This window comes from Anopheles coustani, chromosome X (assembly GCF_943734705.1).
Source record: "Anopheles coustani chromosome X, idAnoCousDA_361_x.2, whole genome shotgun sequence".
NCBI lineage: Eukaryota > Metazoa > Arthropoda > Insecta > Diptera > Culicidae > Anopheles > Anopheles coustani.
In genome coordinates this window covers 7,281,591-7,304,611 of record NC_071290.1, presented here as the reverse complement: position 1 = coordinate 7,304,611, position 23,021 = coordinate 7,281,591, and the positions used below count along the sequence as shown (strand labels likewise).

The window sequence follows — 23,021 nt, the reverse complement described above, 5'->3', positions numbered from 1 at the left end:
CGTGTTCGTACTAAAACAAATATATATGCTGGAAGTAAAGAGGAACATTAACTAACGGATTAACAATCAACAACATCGAGCACTTACCGCTGCGACGGGTTTCAATACGTTGAAACTGCGTTTGCCAATACTTCTTTTCAATACACTACACCGTAATCGTCAAGTTACACATGGTGTAACACTTGTGTGCTTCTTATCGCTTCGTCTATGAACTAAATGTTTGTGTTTTGATCTGAAAAATAAAGTACAATTTTGCGTAACAAAACGAAAGTGCCCCACAATCAATGCAAAAATGCATTGCTGATAATATCACCCCCCGAGCTCGAAGTGATGGAAAAGGTCGGTCTGTTATCGAAGCTACGTTATGCTTTATTTCAATTGTTAATAATTTAATGTTATGTTTAACTGCCAGTAAAGATTTTTGCTTATAAATAAAAAAACCAATGGCAACCGTAATATCTGCTTTTAGCTTTGTGCGTGCTTGCTTCGTGTTTCTCGATTACGTCAAACCTGCATCTTTTAGACAACAAACGATGTTCTGCTCAATATCGCAGCGAGATTGAGCAGGATGTGAATGGACATGGACGCCGGCACAAACCGAAATCCGTGCCCGACGCGTATTTACAGTACATCTTTCCCTAAGGACACTTGTGCTCGTTAACTGGTTCATTGCTTTGCTTTGAGGAGACATTTGTAGGAGGAGGGCTTTGTAGCGATTATCGCACACCGAGCCGGACGGTGGTGGTACGCTCGTTTCCGTCCTGCACCGGCTCCACCGCGCAGCTGTTGTGGTTCAGGTAGTACTTCCCGTTGTTCGGCGCATCGCTGTCGCTGTCGTTTCCGTCGTCGTCGTCGTCGTCGTTCGAGTGCGACCGTTTGAGCGGGTGCAGCTTCCGGTGCCGTTTCAGCGCGCTCCAGATGCGAAGTTCTTCTCCCATCCTGGAACAAACAACAAACAGGAAGATTAGCAGAGGTTGGCAAAGCGGTCGTGGTGTAATCATTTACTATTGACAAACACATGAAAGCGTTTATGTTTCAAATATCATCTGATATAAATATACTGAACAATTGGAAGCATTAAACGCCAAAAATTGTAGATAGAAAATATACCGAGAAAGGATAAATAAAAGGAGTCATTTTATGCAAAAAATCTGAAAATTGATTGAATCGCACAATGTTTACAGTTAGCTGTAATCTAGTAATTTCATCTTTCGATCATTGACTAATTTTGAGCAACTTTTCTATTGCAATTTTGTACAGTCCCAACTATTGTAACACTACTCTTCAAATAAAAAATATTGTACTGCATAAATAAAATAATAATATGCATTAACAAAGTATATTACAAAACATTTAAATCTTACTTCAGTCCTAGGCGACGCAGGTCGCTCCGTTCCAGATCGTAGAGGAAATCGTCGTAGCGAAAGCCTTCGCGCAGGATCCGCTGGCGGCAGGCGAGCCGGTCGATGCCTTGCGCCGTCAGCCACCCGGCCAGCCGCCGATCGCCAGTCGCATCGTTGTCGAACGCCGGCCGGTTCTCGGGCAGCGTTTGGTCGGCCAGGTCGGCCTCGTCCTTCGCTGGCCGCGGCCCGACACCCTCGTTCGGTGCATCCGGTGGGCGCTCGTTGAGGCAGCGTTCCATCAGCGCCGAGAGCTGATCGGTGAGGCAGCGGGCGAACGAGCCGCTCTCCAGCACTGCCCGGAACGCCCGGTGGTATGAGTTTTGAGATTCGATGATGTATTCCTTCAGTCTTGAGTTTTCCGCGCGCAGTAGCGCTAGCTGGTCGCGGAGTGTCGGCCGCCGGTTCGCGGAAGTCGCCGCGCTGGCGGACGGTTTTAAGTTTGCATTTGGTAGCCGGCACCGGCCGGCATCGTAGTAGCACGCGCCCTTCCGGCCGCCAACGATTGTACTGTGGTGCGGGGCCCCCTGGTTCGCCCTCTCACCGGCCCGAACCGTGCCGCAGCCCTTCTCCTGCCCAAAATCGGCCTCCTCGCCTTCTTCCCCCGCGTCATAGTCGTCACCGAGGTCGAGCTCGTAGTTGTCGCACTCGTCATAACCGGCGCCGTAGTAGGGACGCCCGCGGGGGGCGAGACCACCGGGACCACAACCAGCCAGGTTGCCACCGGCACCAGGGCCTCCCCCGACACCGCCGAGAGGACCACCACCTCCACCGAGACCACCGCCACCTCCTCCACCCCCGTCGAGACAGTCCCGTTCTTCGTCGTCGTTCACCGCCTGGCCGGCAAGATTGGCGCCGAGCTCCGGGGACAGGATCATGATGCCCGCCTGCACCGCACTCTTCACCAGATTGTCCAGCGCGAACATCCAGTGTGGCTTGATGTTGTGCGACCGCAGCACGGTGATGACCGCGTCCTGGAACGAGTACAGCGCCAGATGCAGGTGGTCGATCGCGGTCGAGTCGAAGTCGAGCTGCTCCTTCAGCTGCGCGATCGCCTGCTCGAGCGTCTCCTTGCGCTGCTCGGCGATGTACTTGCGCAGCGCAACGAGCAGCGTCTCGAGGTGGGCGCGCGTTATCACCACCTTCTCCTTCCGGTCGTACTCGATGCGCCCGAGCCACACCTCGCAGATCTTGGCCACGTCGTGCGACAGCACCTTGTCGAGCGTGGTGCGCCGCTGCGAGTCCTTCTTCAGCAGGTAAAAGCCGTCGCTTTCGCTCGCATCACCCACCAGCGGCGACTTGCTCGAGGTCGACGTCGCCAGGTCAACCTGCAAAGAACCGGAACCTCGTTAGCGAACGCTTCTTGAAACCTCCAACGAGACAAACGTTTGCGAACCTCCGGTGACAGCAGCCCGCCCGATGAGCTGCGGCGGTTTAGCTGGAATGCCGTCGGCGTCTGCTCCGCTGCTTCGATCTCCAACGACGGTGTTTCCGCCAGGTTCCTAAAACAAAATAAACAAAACAAACAATTACATATGAGCGGGTGCTAGAGGGTCATTTGTCGACAAACACACACACACACAACGCAAGGAAGTGCATCAAGAATGTCCTCTCCTAGCAAAGGAATGGATGCGAGCCGAAATACAAGCACCGTACCGACACACATATGCTAGCGACCAGCGTTCTTAATGTGGCATGGAATGACTGGAAAACGGGTCGGAACTCGGTGTCGGGAGGGTTGCAGCGGGGGGGTCGACGGGGCCACCGGTGCCACACATCATCACTTACCCGATGCTGTTGAGACCTTGCTTCGGCATTTTGATTGGCGTCAGCGAGAACGGCTGCTTGCTCTTCCGTAGCGCAACCGACCGGTGGGTGGCGGTGAAGGTGAGGGTGGATGTGGTTGCGGCTTTCCCAACTGGCGACGAGCTAGCAGTACTGTTGGTGTGCGTATGTGTGTATATTTGGTACGCATGTGTGTTTGTAATTGTTTATTGTTTCAGGATGAGCATTACACGGTGCATTGTAGCGTACAATGTAATTCGATATTCGATTGCAAATGCCGTTTGTTGCGATGTTGCCGGGATCGGGTCCGAATTGGGTTTTGCAGTTTGCATATCCCATGGAGTTTCGGAGTCGGGTCATTGTCGGCGAGATGCAAAATGTTGGTTTGCAAAAAAAACATAGTAAAAGCAACATCGAACATCGAGGCGAAATTGTCACGCAAAACGATAGAACGAATCAATCAAATCAAATACACATACACACACACACACAGACACGCAGCGAGTAAATACAATTGTGGCGCGCGAACGCAGATAATTGATTGCGATCAAACAATGAGCCGTTCAATGTTGTTGTTTGTTGTGTGTTTGTATGTATGTATGTGTGTTTTTTTTTCGTGTGAGTGTTTATCATATTCAGATGCAACAACGGAAACGGGTCGATAGGAACACAAAAAGGTGGCAGCGGCAATGAAGAAAACATGTAACGACATAAAATAAGAACAGAGAAAAAGAAGAGAAAAAAAACAAACGGAAGCAGGGATTAATTGAAATGAAGATACAATGGCGGAATTGAGTAACGCAAGAGAAAAAAAACATATCCTGGGCGGCTAAAGCAAGCAAATGGTTGATGGCGCTAGGACCATTAATTGGAATCGTTCAGACCGTTTAGTATTGATTCGACGAAACGACGATAATTAAATGAAACATATTAGTTTAAAAGCTTCAAACGACATTGGATGGTTTGTAATAATGTTAAGATTCTATAGAAGCACACAAAATACGCATCGGCAACGAAAAAGATTGAGATATGAACCTTTCTTCATCGATGCCTAAAGCCTTCATATATATGTAAACAACTTTAAAAGTAGGCAGAAAATCTTTCACGGGTATGAAGTTACATCGAGAGTGAGACTAACGGAACTATTTGTAACGTAAACAGGATAATGTAAATGTAATGATCAATTTGAGCTGACAGTTCTTTAAAGGATGTGTGCTTGATATTAATGTTGATAAATTCTGAATTGCTATCGAGTTTTTCCACAATACCACCTATTCCAATTGACTTTTCATTTCTCTAGCAAAGCAAATATTACGAACTAATTCTAATTCGTTCGAATGGTCAAACATTGTTTAGAATGTGAGAGAAAGTTCTAACCACTTAAAAACAATTCTTTTCACTCCTTTTCGTTTGCAGAGAGTATTTTGTATCATGTCCTGTCTTAGCGATATAAAAACAATAGGATATATACTTTACACCATCCATATTTCTTGATCTGATCTGTTCAATCGATTCGAAAAGGTTCCTAGCTACGGTATTGTTATTTCCTTTCTAAGAACTCTGAACAAAAATCACGTTAAGCATCGTGCAAAGGATACTTTTCGCTGACTAATTGATAATTAGCTAATAATTTAGACAGTAAACTTACTATGATGAATGACTACACTTAAGAGAATGATATATTGAAGGCTTTCAGTGGAATATCATGGTTTCAAATTGGTTTAATCGAATGACAAGTGAAGAACATGTTCCCTGAGATCTCAGATTTAAGGTTCAGAAATGTTAAAGAAACAGAAATGACGTAGAAAGAAATCAAACAAGCAAATACGGCGCTAGCATCGTCGGACGAACGTTTAGTTTTATCCCCGGCATCGCACTTACTCTGTTTCCGAGCTAATTGTCGGCGTATTGCAGCTGGCCGAGCTCTGCTGCGAGGTGAGCGTTTTCGTGACGAGCCGGTCGGCGGGCATGCTGACGCTGCGGGCAAACTCGCCGACGGCCGTCACCGGCGGCGGGAGGCCACTGATGGTGCTAGTGCTGCTGAACGATGGTCGCATCTTTTTGTGCTTCCTAAAACGAAGAGGAGGAAAGACGTGAGACACGTTGGTTTTGGGCACGGGGAAAAGGGTCGTCGACGTACTCGCAGATGAAAGGATCGTCGAGCAGCTCGCTGGCGGTGGCCCGCTTGTCCACGTTCACCTCGAAGCAGCGCAGGATGAAGTTTTTCGCCACCGTAGAGAGCTCCTCCGGGATGTTGGGGTGCGACTTGTAGAAGCCCACCTTGAACATGGCCGCCTGCGGGCAGCCGAGCTCGATGAAGGGCGGCTTGCCGGTCGCCATCTCGACGACGGTGCAACCGAACGACCAGATGTCGGCCGCCGGCCCGTACCCGCGCACGCCCTGGTCGATCACCTCCGGCGCCATGTACTGCAGCGTGCCGGTGAACGTTTCCGTCGCCGGATTGATGCCGGCCAGCCGCTTCGACGTGCCAAAGTCGGAGATCTTCACCACGCCGCTGTACGTGTTCACCAGCACGTTGTCGCCCTTGATGTCGCGGTGGACGATCTTCTGGTCGTGCAGGTACTTGAGGCCCTCGAGTATCTGGCGCGAATAGAACGCGATGGTGGTTTCGTTGTCCTTGAGCGGGCCCCACTTGGAGCGCAGCAGTGCCGACAGCGACCCGCCCGGCACCTGCTCCATGAAGATCTTGAAAAAGTTGTCCTCCGACTTGGAGCCCCAGTACTGGACGATGTTGCGGTGGCGCAGCTGCGAGTGCAGCTTGATCTCCTCGTGCAGCGGCTGCACGTCGTGTGTGTTGCGCTCGGGCACCTCCTTTACGGCGATCTTCACTTGCGTGGTGAGGTCGCGGGCCGCATACACCACACCGTACGTGCCCTTGCCGAGGATAATGCGCCGCGACTGGTCGTCCGTCTCGTACTCGTACTTCAGCTCGTCCGCCGTCGTCTCGGCCGACGAAAGGTCGATGAAGCCCGAACCCTGGTCGGCCGTCATCTGCAGGATGAGGTCGTAGAACGTCTGCCGGCACTGCACCGACGGGAAGAACATCTGGAAGTCGTCCGAGTTCTGGTGCACGTACAGGTAGGCGCACCGCTCGTCCCGCTTGTACAGGCTGACCGACTTGATCTGGCTGGCGAGGAAGTTGAAGTCGTGCAGCTTCAGGCAGTGGCCCTTCGCGTGCAGCTGGCAGATGTTGGTGATGTCGATCGACTTCTGCTCCGCGTCCATGTGGATCGACACGTAGCTCGGCATGTAGATCTTCTGCGGCTCGAGAATGAGTATCGGGAAGCGCACCGTGCTGGACGGTTCCGCTGCCGTCGCCTCGAAGAAGAACTCCATCCAGAACTGGAAGATCTGCCGCTCGATGCTCGCCCCACCGCCACCCCCACCCCCGCCCGCCTCGTCGGTGCGCTTGCGGGCAATGTCGATGAGCGTGATGTTGCCGATGGTCGACTTCAGGTACCACTTGGGCGGGCGCAGCTTGAACATGCACTCCGCCGCCTGGATCGCCTTGGCGTAGTTCTCCGCCAGCACCGAGATCTCGAAGAACGTCGCCACGTTCCAGTAGTCCTTGATCTGCGCCAGCGAGCCCTTCTTGCCGATCAGATTGTTCAGCTTCATGCCGATGTACTGCAGCTCGCTGTCGCCGAAGTCCTTGCCGTCGATCACGAGCAGCGTCGCCAGGTTGATGCCGGCGAACTCGTTCGGCTGCACCTCGAACGACTTCCGGTACCAGATGATGGCGTTCTTCAGGCTCTCCCGGTCCTGGTGCGCCGACTCGACGAACATGTCCTTGTAGATGCGCCCGTACAGGCACAGCATGTCCGGGAAGTGGTTCTCCTTCTTCTCGAGCGCCTTCGTGCACGTGCTGAGCGCCCGATCCCGGTCGCCCTTCTTATTGCGCCGGTTGAGCGCGAACGCGTACAGGTAGTGCATATGCCCGGTGTTGATGTAGTTCTGCTTGTTCGGCACCGTCTGCAGGTCGTCGACCAGCTGCACCATCGCGTCGTAGTCCTGCACGTCCCGCAGCGACAGCATGTACGTCTGCACGATCTCCTTCGACAGCACGTGCGGGTCGTCGAGCCGTTTGCGCATGTTGCGTAGCGTGCGCTGCAGCTCCTCCACGTTGCCGGCGTGCTGGTCCCGGGCGCTCCGCAGGTCCGCCAGAAACTTCTCGCGCAGGTGCGCCTTCGACTGGATCTCCACGTCCTGGAACAGCTTGCGCAGTGCCGTCAGCAGCGTGATGGCAGTCGTGTGCTGCGGTGCCGGCGGTGCGCCCATGCCCCCCTGCTGCTGCTGCTGACCTGGTGCCAGCTGTGGCGCCGCCACCGTCAGATGCTGTCCCGCCAGATCCTCGCTGATGCCCTTCAGCGGGCTGGTGATGATCACGTTGCCGCTCTCGTGCAACCGGTACGACACGAACTGATAGTTGCCGCACGAGATCTTCATCCGCAGCGTCGCCTCGTTCTCGGTGTCGTTGTAGATGACGATGTTCTCGTTCATCTCGAAGCTCTCGCGCACGCCCAGCTGGTAGCAGAGCGTACTCTGCTGCGTCCGCACGCTCAGATCGACCACCACGACGTCGGCGTTGTAGAACGTCGCCAGCGTCTCCAGGTGGCCAAAGTCCAACACCTCGAACTGCAGCAGCTGCAGGTTGGCGCCGACCTGCCCGCACGCCTGCCGCACCTCCTCCAGCGCCGCCTTCCGGTGGCTAAGGAACGCACTCTGCTCGCAGTCGATCACGACCGCGATGTCCATGCGGGGCCGGGAAGGGTGGCCACCGTGGCCCGACGCCGCCGCCGCCACCGCCGTGCTGCCAGAAATATCGCTCAGGTTCGACATGCTGCCCCCGGTTTTGATGCCCGGTGCCACCACCGTTACATGGGTGTCTGAAACGCAACAAACGAAACCAGTTAGAAATTCGATCGCCTCTTGTAAACAAAAGAAAATCCCTTAATTATTTACGGCCAAAATAACTGTCCGAGTTATCTCTCACATCAAAAACGGTCTTGTGTGTGTTTTTGTACTTCATTTGTTCACTTTCATATCTACGTTTTAGATTCACCTTCGGAGTGTTGGTGTGTGTGTATCCTAAAATAGTTTAAAACACTCCAATTGTTGCATTTGATCTGTTTACTTGTTATTGTTTTGTTTAGGGTCGTGGGTTCAGTTCCACTGCAAATAACAGATAAAGATTTGATTAAGGTCATGGACGCATGCCTGGAAAAAAGCCACCAGGGATTTTCAATTGACTCATTCCGGGAAACGTAAAACAAAAAGCGGGAGAGTATCGCTTTCAAAAACACATCCACAAATTATGGGATAACGTGGAGGGTTAAAAACTGTTTATCTAATTAAGTAAAACGTACAATCACACACGAACCAAATCGAAAACTTGGGAAGCTGGATTATGCGAAAGAGTATATTGTTATCTTCCAGAATTTGCAGTGGGAAAAGCCTATGAATCACATCACGGATAAGTAAACGTAAATATATCTTTTAAGCTTGTGCTTCTGTGCACCAAGAACGGTTTATGTGAAAATCAACATAAACTAAAATTGACATTGTGTAACAAAATTGTTCTAATAACAAGATTTACGAAAGGATTCAATATTCTTCTGGATCGAATATAAAAACAAGCTCTATCTTAGCGATTGATACAATATTTAGGTAACTGTTGCGCTGATTGTAAATTTATTTACGCAGCACATTCTATCCAAAAATTCAGCAACATGAGGTGATCATGAAACTCTTTCTTCATTGAAAAATTGATATTTTAATGATGCTGTTTTGGAATGTATAAACAAAAATAAGATGAGATGGTCACAAGAAATTCACTTGTAAAACATTATATTGGTTGTGGAAGTTTTTTGGACGAGTTTTGTAAATCATTATATTGGTTACGGAAAAGGGACAGTATGAGTGCTATATTAGAAAACATAAATTCGGTGGAATTTGTTTGCCAATATTTCGCTTCCGAGAGACGTTTGCCGACCACTGGCTCGGTTTGCTTGCCAGTGACAAACGATATGATTAACCACCACCACCACCACTATATCGCATGAGCTGACATAATTTTGCGCCCGGGATTCACTTGACGTACCGTCTGGAGTATAGAGATTTTACCTAGAAGTACCTACGACCCGTTGATTCGTAAATAATTCCCGAGCGCTGCGGACGGTCGTTCACGCAAATTTGTCGCCACTGTCAACTGTGTATGCAAATATGCTGCACTGGGGATGATGGTTCGAACGTTGGTCCAGCGCGCCGCAGCCAGATCCGTGCTCCTTTATCAGTTGTAAAACATATACAGCACAATGAATACACACTGGTTCCCAACGCCAGGGATGGTCGTCCGATTTCGGCAAGAGTTATCGCACCACTAACGGGCAGCCGGGTGCGAAGGAGGCTGTGTTGACGGCTTGGGCGAGTACAGTCATGGTCCCTCGCAATGAGCCAGTGTTTTTTTTTTTTATTCGCCTGCTCGCCAATTCCCTGCGTCAGTTCTTCTTCCTCCAGGACTGCTTGCCGATTGCTGCCTCCGTCGACTTCCAGATTAGGACGCACGCACACACACAACCAACCCAACTGGGCTGCGTGCTGTGCGTGAGAGAGTGTTGTGTTCCGTGCGCGAAACGGAAGTAAATCAATCCAGTGACACCGAATGACATCGATATTCCGATAGCGAGGTGCGATAAGCAAACAGTGAGGTAGGTGTAGAGGCACAACGCAAGGAAGATAGCCCCCATCCAGCTGCTTATCTGCTGCAGCCCAAACCATTGCGCCCAAAAATGCAGCCCGGCTTCGAAGGCTCCACCTGTGATAACACTAGAAGCGCGCGAGTGGTCCATTTTGCCATGTTTGTTTTCCCGTGTGTTGTCAAAGCCGGAAACCGAAACAAGGCTTTTCCACTGCACCGGCAAGACAACGGCAACCTTTTGGCGCGAATGCTTTTGGAGGGGTCAATTTGACCACCGCGATTTTCAAAGCGCTACAACTTGGTCAGTTTTGAAGATTTTTCTCAGCTGTAAAAGCCCGCTGTTTTGTACATTTGTTCACTCTCTTTTGGCGTTTCGCGTTTTCGGGGGAAACTGATGGAAATGTTTTTGCACATTCAATATTTTAGCCACCGGAAAAGTTTAGACCAAAACGAAAGTGTGCCATTAGAACTGAAGTCAAGTAACGCTTTACACCGAATTTGAGAATCATGAATCGTAGAAAAACAAATTCCGAAGCAGAAAAACTCACAAAGAATGTTAAAGAAAGAACCCAATTTTTGTTTGCACGTCCAAGAGTTATTTACATACATGAAAGATTCATGAAAATTTCGAAAGATCAATGTTATAAGGTTAGAATATTCAAAGATTCAAAGAAAACTGTAGCGTTTTGCCAATCGGTGGTCAAATTGAACAGTCAAAAGCCTTCTGAGCAATTATCCCGAAGCAACAATGCATTCCAGTATCGATATGGCACCGATTCGCACCTGTGTGTCGGGCAAACACGTTGCACGGTGGACCACTTCGAGTGGACTTGTAGGTGACCTAGACCGTACGTCGGGTTTGGTCGAATGAATGTTATCGGGGCCGTTTTGCGGGAAGAAAAAAAAACAGGGGGGGGGGGGGGGGGAGAAACGCCCTACGCAAAGTAACGTGCACTAATGCCGCACTCCGGCGTACGGCGTGTTTTTCGCCACAGATAATTGCTGGAGTGATATCAGTGGAGGCGAGCGCGCGCCCGCGCGCAGCTATTTGACGTTTGAGTGCGACCCCGCCATCAGCGGTTCTTGAACGAATCGGACACTAATTGGCCGCTTGATTCGAAGCGAAGGAGAAAAAAAAGGGCTGATGGCGGACGGGTGCGGGAACAATTACATCGGACCTCGGTGTCGAACAGCACACAAATCGAGCGACGGTTAGCAAAAATCGAAGGTCCTGGAAGGTGGTCTTTACCTCCTTTACCTGCGGTGTCACCTTTGTCTCTGTGCAATGTAAAATGTTAATGCGTATTTTCGCTTTTGATCCGATCACGGATAAAGGTACGTTTCTGTCAAGAAGCTTTTGCAAAACATACGAACTGCATCCACTCTCGTGAAATTGCCTTATTCCCGTGATATTTCACACCCTACAAGTGTATCGCCATTGACAATTGCAAACTTACAGGAGGGTACATATAATTGCTGCGCAAAAAAAAACGGGGTAACTCCAGACATTAGTCTAACGGGTTGGAGCTGCGTCCGAATGATCGTTATCAACATTTGCCGCGCCGCTCGAACGGGTCCAAGAAAACTTATTCGACCCGATGCACAATTTCCCAACCCTCCTTTGCTTCACATTTCTTCCAATGCAGTGTGCCCTTTTCGCCAAAGCAGATGGTAAGAAAAGAAATGTACACCTGGAGCATTTGCAAAGATAAGGTAAACAAAATTAATATGAAACATTTTACTAGGATTGATTGTTTATTTGCTGGTGCACCCACGTGTTGGAGAGAAAATTCCTAACTTACGACGGAAGCAGAAGGGCGTTTCTAGAAGCTGCTCCACTCGAAAGCGAGATTTTTTAAAAGCATCACCAATTTGCGATTTGACAAACATATTTTGGATTATAAACTTTAATCCATTTGAGCGGAAGAAAAGGCTTTCGAAACGAGTAACGAAATAAATCGAAATTAAAAACTTTATAAATCATATCAGCATGTTTTCCATTTTGCAAAAAATATGTGTTCACCATGACTAATATGACAAGGTTTACTTTGATTTAATTGTTTGTTGGTAAATTATTGTTTTGTTTATATTTTCTTCGATTTGTGGTTTCTTCTTTTGCAAAGGCGAAGCATCATTGATATACATCAATTGATACATTTGTTATAGGATTAATGTTATTATTGTCGTTGTAATCAGAAATCCCCTGGCAACATAATCACACCCTTAAGGGCAACAATGACGCTGTGTGACATGTCAGGTGGAGGTGGTTGTAAAACTCTCAAACTCCTTTGCTCCCAACTTCTATAGTTTCTGGAACAAATTCTGGAATTCGGTAAGGATACCGTTGTTAGCAGTACAAGGTTCTTGTCGGAGACCTAGGAAAAAATCCTGAGAGGGCATTTCCCTACAAGAAACTACTCTGAATGTTCCATACCGTTTACAAAACATTCTATCTCGTATTCGTATCCTTCATAGCAGATAACACGAGGGTAACGCGCAACATCACGTTCTAAAAGAGCTGTTTATCAAACTTATTCGAATCTAAAACAGGGATTCCAATCGCATAAGAGTAGGTAACAAGGAAAGCTTCCAGTCGGCTGGTTCCAGCGAATTGATTGGAGTTAACGAATCTTATGGGCCTTAACATATATCGGAGGGAAGGATTTTTTGATAGTTTTCTCCATCGTTTCCGCTTCAATCGACCCACCTGATTCGTCCATGTTGCCGTCCGGAGTGACGATAGCTGCCAGGGCTGGTGAAGCTGGTGATAAATCCGGCGCTCGGAAGATGGGCGGCCTTAGTGGAGACGTTCGCGTTGGCAAGTGGTGGTTCCGCCTGCTTGATACATTTTGCGAAATCGAACGTAGAGACCGGACGGGCTGGACGGACTGTTTCCCCCGCGGTTTTGTTTTTGGAGCGATCGCTCAGCCCAAGCTTTGCGTCAGCCACCGACCGACACGACGACGATTTGATTGAATGTGCGTTTGAGTGGTGATTTTGATATTGACTGGCGGCGGCTGGTCGTGGTCGATATTGTTCGCCTCAAAAAACTTGCCTCCGCTGTCGTGTGCTTGTGCCGCCTTCCCGCGCACGGCCGCTCCCTCTACTCCCACGCGCTGTATTTCCGTGCAAGGCGATCCGCGTCGTCGCGACTGCTGCAAACACACACACCCGCCGCACCGCCTTTTGACGCACACGCGCACGCGATGTGATCGCTGTCAAAGCCGATCGACCCACAGCCTCCGTTCGGAACGGTCGGTGACAAGTCGGCGCCACAAGATTAGCATCCGCCGAGGGAAATCGACTAAAACCGTCGTCCACTAAATACGTCGGGCACAAGAATTCCCCACCAAACACACACACACACGCAAACACACGCTGGGGAGTTCTAAATCGTATCTGTTACTGGTTCGAAGACATATGGTGTTGGCGCGATCGGCAAACACGTTTTGGGGAGCGATGTTTTACGATCGACATACACGACGATACACCCGCTTCACAGGCACGTTCCGGTCGCGTCGGTGGCCATCGGGGCCATCCGCTCGATCCCCCGGAAGGGGGCACACCGCCGTTTGCTGGACGTGCTTTTTTTTAATTAAAATCTTCTGGTTCACCACTTCTCGCCCGCTGCCTCTGTCTGCCTGGTTTTCTAAGGTTCAGTCCCGCGCCGTCCGCCGGTTTGGTGTCAAATTTCCTCGTCCGTTGTTCTCAAGACTGTGTCTGGTCGCTGCAAATGGAGGAAAAGGAGCAGAGCGGAGAGATGTTAGGTAAAACAGTTTTAAAACTAAATTAAACCATTTGCCAACCGGTGGGGCTACATAACGCGGGGCACAGACACACACGCGCGCGCGAGCATAGGGACCGCCAGCACGCGCGTGGGACGTGTGCGTGTGTGTGTCGGTTGGATGCTGCCAGCACGCGCACATTTTGCACGCGGTTCAAAGGCACTTGATATAAACAAAAATAACCCAGTCCTAAAATATGTGACAACCGGTCCCGAACCCCAAGAACGAGGAGGAAGAAAAAGGAAATGGAAACCCTTTTCCTCTCACCCCCCCAACCATGCGTCCCCACCCAGGAAGAAGGATGCTGTCTAATGAACAAAATCAAACCTCGTTAACCAACGAGCGCCAACAACGATAACAGAAAACAACAGCAAACCATGTGGAAGGCAAAACAAAATGAGCAAACTGTTGAGTCCCGCGCCTGCCTGCTGCTGATGTTGCTGGCATACATATAAACAAGACATGCGAACGAGGGGGATGTGAAACCAAAGCAATGAAAAACGGCGCCAGTGTTCTAATGTTTGACACATATATTGTTGTCCCCCTTTCCTGGGGTGGTTTTCTATTAGAAAATCGAATTACGCGAATTGCTTCGACAAAGAAGGCCATCGTTATACGAAATAGAAAACAAAATAGCAACGCATACTAGACCGCATTGGTCTAATAGAAGTACACTTGTCGGAGTGGGGATTTCCATTTCGATTCGCTTCGATCACGGAAACGACCGTGTGGACAAATGGCCGTACAATTACCATAACTAGATGGGGCCACGGAAGAAAGGGTGTACGGGGGTGACTCGGGGTGCCGAACGACGTTGTTGCATAGTTGCATCGGCAAGACGCTTCGCGCCCCCGATCATCGAGCCGAGATGTCACTGAAGGAGCGATCGAAACGAAATCTCAGGTTATGTCACACTCGGATCACATGCAAGCAAGGAAAGGGAACCGAGATGGAAGGTGCGGGGACCCGGTTCGACTAGGCAATAAATTGGTTTGCTCGTGGGAAGGTCATCGCCACTCGGGGCAAAGCAGGAGGGGGCGAGCGGGGTTTGTTTGTATTTCGTGTGTCTGTTTGATGCTCAAGGTCGGCGGTTGCCGCAAAGGAGCATGCATGCATGCTGGAAGCCATCGTCCTATCCGAGAATCGAATCTTGCTTCAGTGTATCTTCACAAAGATCTCATCTATGATTAAATAAAACTGCCTCCCCCCCGCACCACCAGGCTTCCACGGTCCGGCGCCGTTGACAGGCGGTTGGGAACCGCAACCACTTTCCTGGCGCCATTTACCTTCGCTGACCATGATGTTCCCCACCGCCCGTGCCCGGGATGGGTTTGCCGTTGCCACTGCGCTATCCTCGGTCCACCTTAGAGGTGCCGATCGCAGGGTACATGACTTCCGGGGTGAGAAACCCAAAACACTTGCTGTACACCTTCCACTGCCTGCGGTAAAAAGTTCACACAACACACAACAACGTCCGCCACTTTGCGACTCTATTGACTGACTGACACTGATGGAGCATTTGCGGCTTGACGTACGCGAACTGTCAGATGGTACAGCGTTTCACTTTCCCGTGTCACCGTTGTGGTCCAAAAAAGAAAACAATCTTCAACGTGCTGCGACGTTTCCTTTGCTCAAGAATGGTGAGAATACGACGCGCCAAATCTTTATGTTTCGTGGGGAAACTAAGTTAGCACGATTTGCTACGAGAAAAACTGCAATCCATTGAAATGCCTCAGCAACGCTACCATCTACGTCAAAGTATTCAACTAGACCGTTTAACCCATTGCCAACCTCTCAAGCTCCGACAGTGCACTTGCGCTTTGAGCGACATCTAGCGGATATGAGTGTAAGATGCCAGAACAAGCTCCTTTAGAAACTTTAAAAAGTTTTTCGGTTCTTTTACAGTTAAACAGAGTTTTCCAGTTTTGAATTTTGTAACATTTTGTTTAAGTACAATAATGCATGGATGCTGGCCTTTGTAATTTCAAAAAAACTCAAAAAATAAATACCATGTAGAGGTAAGTTTGCCAGTTAACCACTTATATTTAATTTATTAAGCAGCATCATTGGAAATACAATACAAGGAAAATCGAAAAGTAATTACCAACTGAAATGACAAGACAAGTGTTATTACTTAAAACTGTGCGATCATATTGATATCGTATGTTGGTTATAATTGGCAACATAGCGTTCTCAGCGATCGGTGTAAAAGTGAAGATTCTTTCCTTGTGAGGTATCTTCACAACTTCAGCTTAACAATTAGGATGTTCTACGTTTCGAACGTTTTCTTTCTTCTCGTCACTTCACACGTTGACTGCCCAGCGTTTTTGGCACACTTTTTTATACAACTATTTTAGAAATAATTTGTTATCAACATGTCTTAAACCGACGGTTTTCGAACATCAAGCAAGGACAAAGTTTCCCACAGGGTTAGTTTTTTAATAATTATTTGTTAGCTCTTAATTGCATTTTCATTTATTTATAGGTCAAAAGCTAATAACAGCTGGCTGTCAAAAATGATACCCATGCTTATTGCTTAATGATTTGCTTATCTCTTCAACAACTTCCTCGTTAGCATGAACTGCCGTTCATCGGTGTCAGTTTGCTGTCGATGCGCTTGTTCCACATTCGTCAAAATTCGGTCGATTGCAGTTTAAATTGGAATCTTCGTGCCACATTCAAAGTATCTCGCAATGCGCTCTCATATCTGTACACCCCCGGCGGTGCAACAATTATCGTGGATGCCGCATTATGGAAGAAAGCAAAACAAGCAAACCACCTCTTATATCACACCCCCATGCGCAGGCGATTGCATTGCACGGCTCCATCAATGGAATTTTGTCGAAAGGGAGAAATGAAGCAGAGAAATAAAAGGGTAACACATCTTTCACCTGTAATGGGCCGGTTACGCGCTTTTGACCCACAAACGGATTAAAAAAAAAAGCAAGAGTGCTATCAAAATCGGACCAAATTCAGAGCCGGCGAGTGCAGGACATTTTGCCGGGCGGCTGCTGGTTGCATGGCCACCGACCGATCATGCCCGATTTGATGGAGTGTAGTATAATTCAGGGCAGGCCAGGCAGGCAATCAGGTTTACGCAGCACTTTGCAGCCTAATTAAACGTCGTAGTATTCAGCTCGTTCTGCTCGAAAGCCTGATTTAAAGTCGTATTGAACATAATATTATCGTCGCTACAGTTTCAGCACCTAGGTTGAGGAGCAACACCTTTATGAGGCAGTTTAAAATTAAACATATCTAATACTTTTGCGTCTTCTGTTTTACAAAACACAGTTTCAAAGTGTTCCAAACACGTAAAACAGGTAGAGTGAAGACAGGCGAAAACATTTCAGCAATAAAATACTTTAAAACCAGAAATCATAATCTTTAAGTCATCAGTTTTACAACGTATGTTGTATATTTTCGTCCGATATAAAATAGAATTGATGTACGCAAACTGCCAAGTATAGTAAACCCTTAATGCCAACGAAGAAGATACCTGTCATGGATATCTCGTGCACAGCGTCCCTATATAGCACGATCGGAGATTCGGAGCGCAGTTGTGCAAAGAACTGAAGAAGAGAAGTGAGAACTGCTTCAGATAAAAGAAGGCGAAGGGCACCGAAGGGGGGGGGGGCACGGGTTTCGGTGCAAGCGGAGAAAGTATATACACTATCCAAGCCGAGCCGGGGCGGCAATTTCGTGCAACGTTTCACACGACGATCCGGTTTGGAGTAAAATTCAAAATTCGATTGCGCGTTCGCGCGCGTGCTATCAATGTTGCGTGAACCTGTTTGCGCTCGCACGTGGTGCTGTCCACCGTGCAGAGCGTCGTGCACCCGATCCCTCCATCGCTGCAGATCGAGTGAAAATAGAAATCGAAATCGAAAGTGCTCGACTCAGCGCTCGACCCGGGGCCCCGGCCCACATTTCCCACTTGTGAAGGCAGTGCACGGTTTGCGCCGTCGTTATCGGAACGTGCGCCGTCCATCGCGTCCTAGGGCCATCCCTGAAGGCCACGTCAGCCACGTAACGTGGTTATTGTGCGACATCACACCCCTGCAATATGGACGGGCGAATCCGTCTTCCACTACTTGGTGTGATGGATACCCTGGGGATGGATCGACTTCTTCGACTTCAAACCTAGTGCAAGCATTCGAACTCCTTATTCTGGTAGATAAATTAGTTAACAACCAGTTACCATACATCTTTTCCCCCTGTTTTTTTGGTGTTACGAATGTCCTGGCCATAATTCCCTCACTAGATTTTAATCTGTGTGTTCTTGGGTTGTCAGTTCTCTCGTACAGCTCAAGGTCCGGTCTCGCTTGGGTTGGGCTCTGAAGATCTGAACTAAGAATGAATCGAGTCTCTATTTGTAGGTCTAAGTTCAAAGCTGTCTAGACTACACCCTTTATTCCTATAAGAAACTTGATAACTGATGATATCAAGATACCCATTCTCCAAAGTGTCTATCAAATAAACCCTCTAGTCTCTGGACCAGTACTAAGTTCGTCTATCAGGTCTATCTTTAGGACACCCTTTATTCCTATAAGAAACTTGATAACTGATTATATCAAGATACCCATTCTCCAAAGTGTCTATCAAACAAACCCTCTAGTCTCTGGACCAGTACTAAGTTCGTCTATCAGGTCTATCTTTAGGAGTTAGTAGTCATTGGGTTTCCGAAGGTCCTCTTCAGTGGTTCAGAAATGATTTCATGGAGTCAACATCCAACTCCTAGGCCTAGTTCCTTAGGTAGGAATTGGAATTGGATCATGAGTGATATCCGTTTTTCGTTTTGGCCTTTTTCATATCCTTTTCCGCTTGGGAATACAGGGCTTCATTGACGCTCGGAATTTGGTGGTGTGTATAATACCAGCCCGTCGCCGAAATTCTTCGGGTCACAAATCCATCACCGCGGATCCAGTCCACGGCCTTGGAGCGGTATTGGAGCCGCAGCCTGGGAAACCCCTCGGTGCGCCATGTGTCAACGCCGAACCTTGGTTCGATTAGACCGGGCACCGGGGGATTGCGACATCCGTTGACACCGAGACCGATATTCATGACACACGGTACGCACGGAGAGGTAAACAGAGCGAGCACGCACGGCGCACATGCACAAGGGCCAGGTTGCACCGGTCACATCCAATTTCGTTTCGATCGGACAACAACAACAACAACCGCGGCGGCAGCATCGCAAACCAGCAACAATGAGCCTGCCACGCTTGTGTGTCAATCTGTCGTGCGTGTTAACGGTGCGCGTGCGTGCAGAGGTAAGCGTACACTAAGGGAACAAAAAAAAAAACAACACATTTCTAGTCAAGGGCACGCTATACAACGAATTTTTAAAGGTTGCCCCAGGTGCCTGTGACAAATGACCTATCTTCTTGCTGCGTTTCCTTTAGCCTAAGCTTCGAAATTAAAACCCGTAAATAACGGCTCGCAATCCGCAAGTTGATCGAATTCTTCGCTTGAAGCGAGCGCCATTTTCAGCAGTAATAAACATTAACCTTCTTCTTCGTGCAGCGTTTTGCATACGACTTCATGTGGCATTAATGAAAAATTTAACCGCAAAGCATTACTTTGACACATTGTACACCCTTTGAAAGGTATGTTTAATATTTATTAGAAAAATTGTACATTAAATCATGTTCTTCGTTTTCAAATATGACAATTAGAGGTTTTAAATCGAGCTGTGGGAATTTGACTACGTTTTCTTTGTATTGGTATTGAGATTTTGAAAAACTTTAATTTATTAAAAGATCCTATGTTTTGTTGATAGTTTTTTCTGGAAGAACCAAACTTTGTAATTTATTTCCGCTAAAAAGTTATAGGAGGCATAGTACCCCTCGCTCCCTTATATTGAATTTAGCATTCTAGTGTCTGGTGTTTTGTTACCATGTTGCTGTCCTTGTTACTGATGTTTGCGTTGCTTTATAGAGTGATGCAGCCCATTTTTATCTCTAGCTTAGCGAACTCACGCGTGAACTAAACATACAAAGCCCTTTTCACCCACAGAGAACCTTCCAAATGTCACCCACCCAGGTCCAGGACCAATACGACTATTTTATTTGCATTGGTTTCTGTTTTCGCTTTTCCCGAATCGCGTCGAAATTGTCCAACTATTTGCGTACCGATAGATCCATTGATCTAGGCACGTTCAGGTTGTCTGGTTGGTCAGAAGGAGGGAGGGGGGGAGGGGGGGGGGCTGTTTGTTGTTTTGTTTTGGAGTGCTTTGGTACTACTTGTCTGTTGGCGAAAAACGCACGCCCGGTTTTCCATTTGCGGCCTGGTTTGTTACTTAACTCGAGCCAGGCCGGTCTAGGTACCCTCCACCTACCTCCCACGCTTGCGCAAGGCACACACACACACACACACACACACGCGTGCATGCATGCCCCAGTCCCCCCCCCCCCCCCCCCCCCCCTGTGCGAAATGCGAACACGGATGCGCGCGATTTTTCGGTTGTTGCGATAAGCGTGCCTGCGTCGCCGACGATAAGGTTGCGGTTTTTCCTTCGCCCGCCTTCGAACGGAGGGGGGGACGAGGACGCGGGACGCGGCTGACCGGGTCCGATGGTCGATATTTTCTTCGTTACACAATTTCGCTGCACCAAGCCAACCAAAACAACTCCTTCTGCTCGTACGCTCGTAACACGCAGTTCTCTTCGCTGAACTTTGCCGGGGGTTTTCCGTCCATTTTGCTCGGAATGTTACGCTCGGAGGGTTGCGCCAATTCCTGTGAAAAGACCGAAAGGACAACCAGGAAAAGCGCCACGCCCGGCCGTATGATTTTCTCGCGAAAAACTAAATGAGTTGTAAAGGTGGGTCCAGCCGTCACCGTGAGGTAATGGTAATGAAGCAAAAGTTTGTTTAGTTTTCCCCGAGTAGAAGACACGTGTTTCAGCGCATCCGAGCGTGGATAAAAGCTGTTCCGTTCACTCCGAAACTATGGTTAGACAACGGAGAGAAGCGAACAAACATAACCAAATACAACAAATCACATCCATAAATCACTAACATAACTATTAATTCTAGTATCAAAGAGCATAAACTTAATTCTAGCATAATTTTTATAGTACAAAAGTCTTTTAGAGGTAACTGGACACCTTAGACCATATAGTGTTTCTCATTTGTCCGAATAATATATTTTTATTTAATTTTAATTTTGATCCTTCTTGTGTAAATAGTTTTCACACTGATTGTTGTTCACACATCCCCTTTGAATAATACGTCATTCGTGTTTTTAAAAATATATTTTCAGTATACGATAAAGCAAATAAAATGTATGAAATACTGACACATGGGAGTGCTTCTGTAAGCTGATTGATCTGAGCTGATTTCACGGTTTGAAGGTTTGTGAAAATCTAATAGAAGTTTTCAAATGTAAGTGTCAAGTACCGTTGACAAACCGGGGCACTATTTTGACTCGATTTAGATCGTTTTCATTTTACTACGCATCCATTTGCGGGGACAACGTGTTAATCTATCAATTGAAGGCAATACAACGATCAACCAACCCGGCCGATTGCAATGGCGGCATGCTTACTGCGATTGGTGCAAAGCGCTGCAGAGCGATGGCCGCCCGTTTGCAAGCAACAGAACAAATGACGAGCAGCTTTTGTGTCATTTGGTAACAAAAAAAACTGAGCGCAATTGATTTGCAAACGGCTCACGAACTGTGTTTTATCTAGTGACAGGAACCTAAAAATACCAACCTTCTCATCAAATCTAGCTTGGCAATATGATCACTGATCATCGGTATAATATAAAATTGTCGAGTTGAGGATATGTATCCAGCACCGACAAATCACTAAGATAAAAATATTGTAGAAACATTATCTTAAATAAAACAAACTGCAAACTGAAAACTGAAAACTGAAGCTAAAAATACCGAATTAAACATTATATGATAGGAGGTTCATTAGAAAATGTTTCTAATATAATGGCCATAAAAAGGAATGGTCAAACTGACTCCAACGTCACCACTGTACTAAGTTGTATTCTCCGAAGTAAGTTGTTGATGGAAATAAAAAAAAAGAACTGTAACATGAAAAACGTTGTGTTGACATTTCTCCAAACAAAATCCGCCATTACATGTCCAAATATCGCAACGGTACGTTTAGTGTTAAACCAGTTCGCATGTTCTAACAATGAAGCGGTTAATTTTGGGGAGATTGTTAGCTTGGGAAGAGATAACGAACAACATATGCTCGTAGGACATGCCGCTGATGGGTTTATTAGTGCGCTTTCGATTGGTGTGTTTTCTCCTGCCCCCTCGTTCCCCTGCCGGTCGCTTCCGTGGGGCGTCCTATGGGGCTTACTCAAAACCCTAGTGAGAGTGTTTCACGGAAAGCGACTACTTTCTAACTCGTCACGCTCGCTTCCCTCTATTTTTTTTTTATTTTTTAAAAGCGCAACTAACAATGGTTCGTGCAGCGTGCATGTGACGAAAGGAAGACGCCACGGCGACATCTTGCTTCGGGCGTTCGGCAGGAGGCAAATATGTATGGCGGGCTGCTCGTGCGACCGAGACGTGCACGTGAAATCGAAATCAAACTCGAAAAACGGGTGGCCCGGGCCCGGGACACCTTCCGCTTCGGAGCCGGCCGTTCGCGCGGCATCCGTTATGATGATAGTAATAATAAAAATAATAAAAGAGCCATCTTCATTTCTCTTCCACGCCCCCGCCCTCGTTTGAACAGCAACCGACCCCACCCAACGCCGTTTCCGGAACAGGTAGGTGCTTAGCCGAGCGGAGCCGGAGCCATCAACAAGCCCGAACAACCATCAACCCCGGGCACAACAACGTTTCGACGCACGGATCGTTAAAGCGAAGCAATCATCATCGATTCACAATAAAACCCAAGGGGGTGAGGAGGAGGAGGGGGGAGGCTGGCGGAAGAGGGTTTCGCCCTCGAACGGGGGGACGCGAGCGGGGCGCGTATGGTCGTATAATGGAGGAAGAAAATGAATGTCCCATCAATCGCGCAGCCCTGAGACACTTTTCCATCGGATGGGAGGGGAAGGGGGAGGGGGGGAGGAGGTGCTTTATCAAAAGTGTGGCATATAAAATGTTCGTCCCGGCGATGGAAGCCCGCTGGACCGTGACAGGCGACAGACCTCGGAAAAACGGAAAAACTAAACCCCCCCCCCCCCCCCCCTCCTCCCCCAAAGGAAGCTGAAAGAAAGGCAAAGCGGGAAAATCAGTGGAAGGAAAAACGGTGGGTGAGTGAAGTGCAGCGAAAGGTGAAATGGCCTGTGTGCTCCGCAAGGATACGCTTTTCTGCTTTCCCGAATAAGATGCACTTGAGGTGAACGAACGAACTAACTGAAA

The 23,021-nt window shown here is 48.2% G+C and overlaps 1 protein-coding gene across 2 annotated transcripts; it reads right to left on the bottom strand.

Annotated features, from left to right (window-relative positions):
- Positions 1–352: 352 nt before the first annotated feature.
- LOC131269130 (mitogen-activated protein kinase kinase kinase 15) lies at positions 353–15,171 on the bottom strand. 2 transcript variants are annotated; one of them, XM_058271454.1, is made up of 8 exons: positions 14,975–15,171; positions 12,611–13,630; positions 5,326–8,092; positions 5,067–5,255; positions 3,189–3,338; positions 2,797–2,902; positions 1,365–2,728; positions 353–939 (listed from the first exon to the last, which is right to left on the bottom strand). In XM_058271454.1, exons 2-8 carry the CDS (start codon positions 12,621–12,623, stop codon positions 717–719), a joined length of 4,812 nt encoding a protein of 1,603 aa, XP_058127437.1. In that variant the 5' UTR covers positions 12,624–13,630; positions 14,975–15,171; the 3' UTR covers positions 353–716. The 2 variants fall into 2 exon arrangements, with proteins under 2 accessions (XP_058127437.1, XP_058127439.1); XM_058271456.1 differs by lacking the exon at positions 3,189–3,338.
- Positions 15,172–23,021: the final 7,850 nt, after the last annotated feature.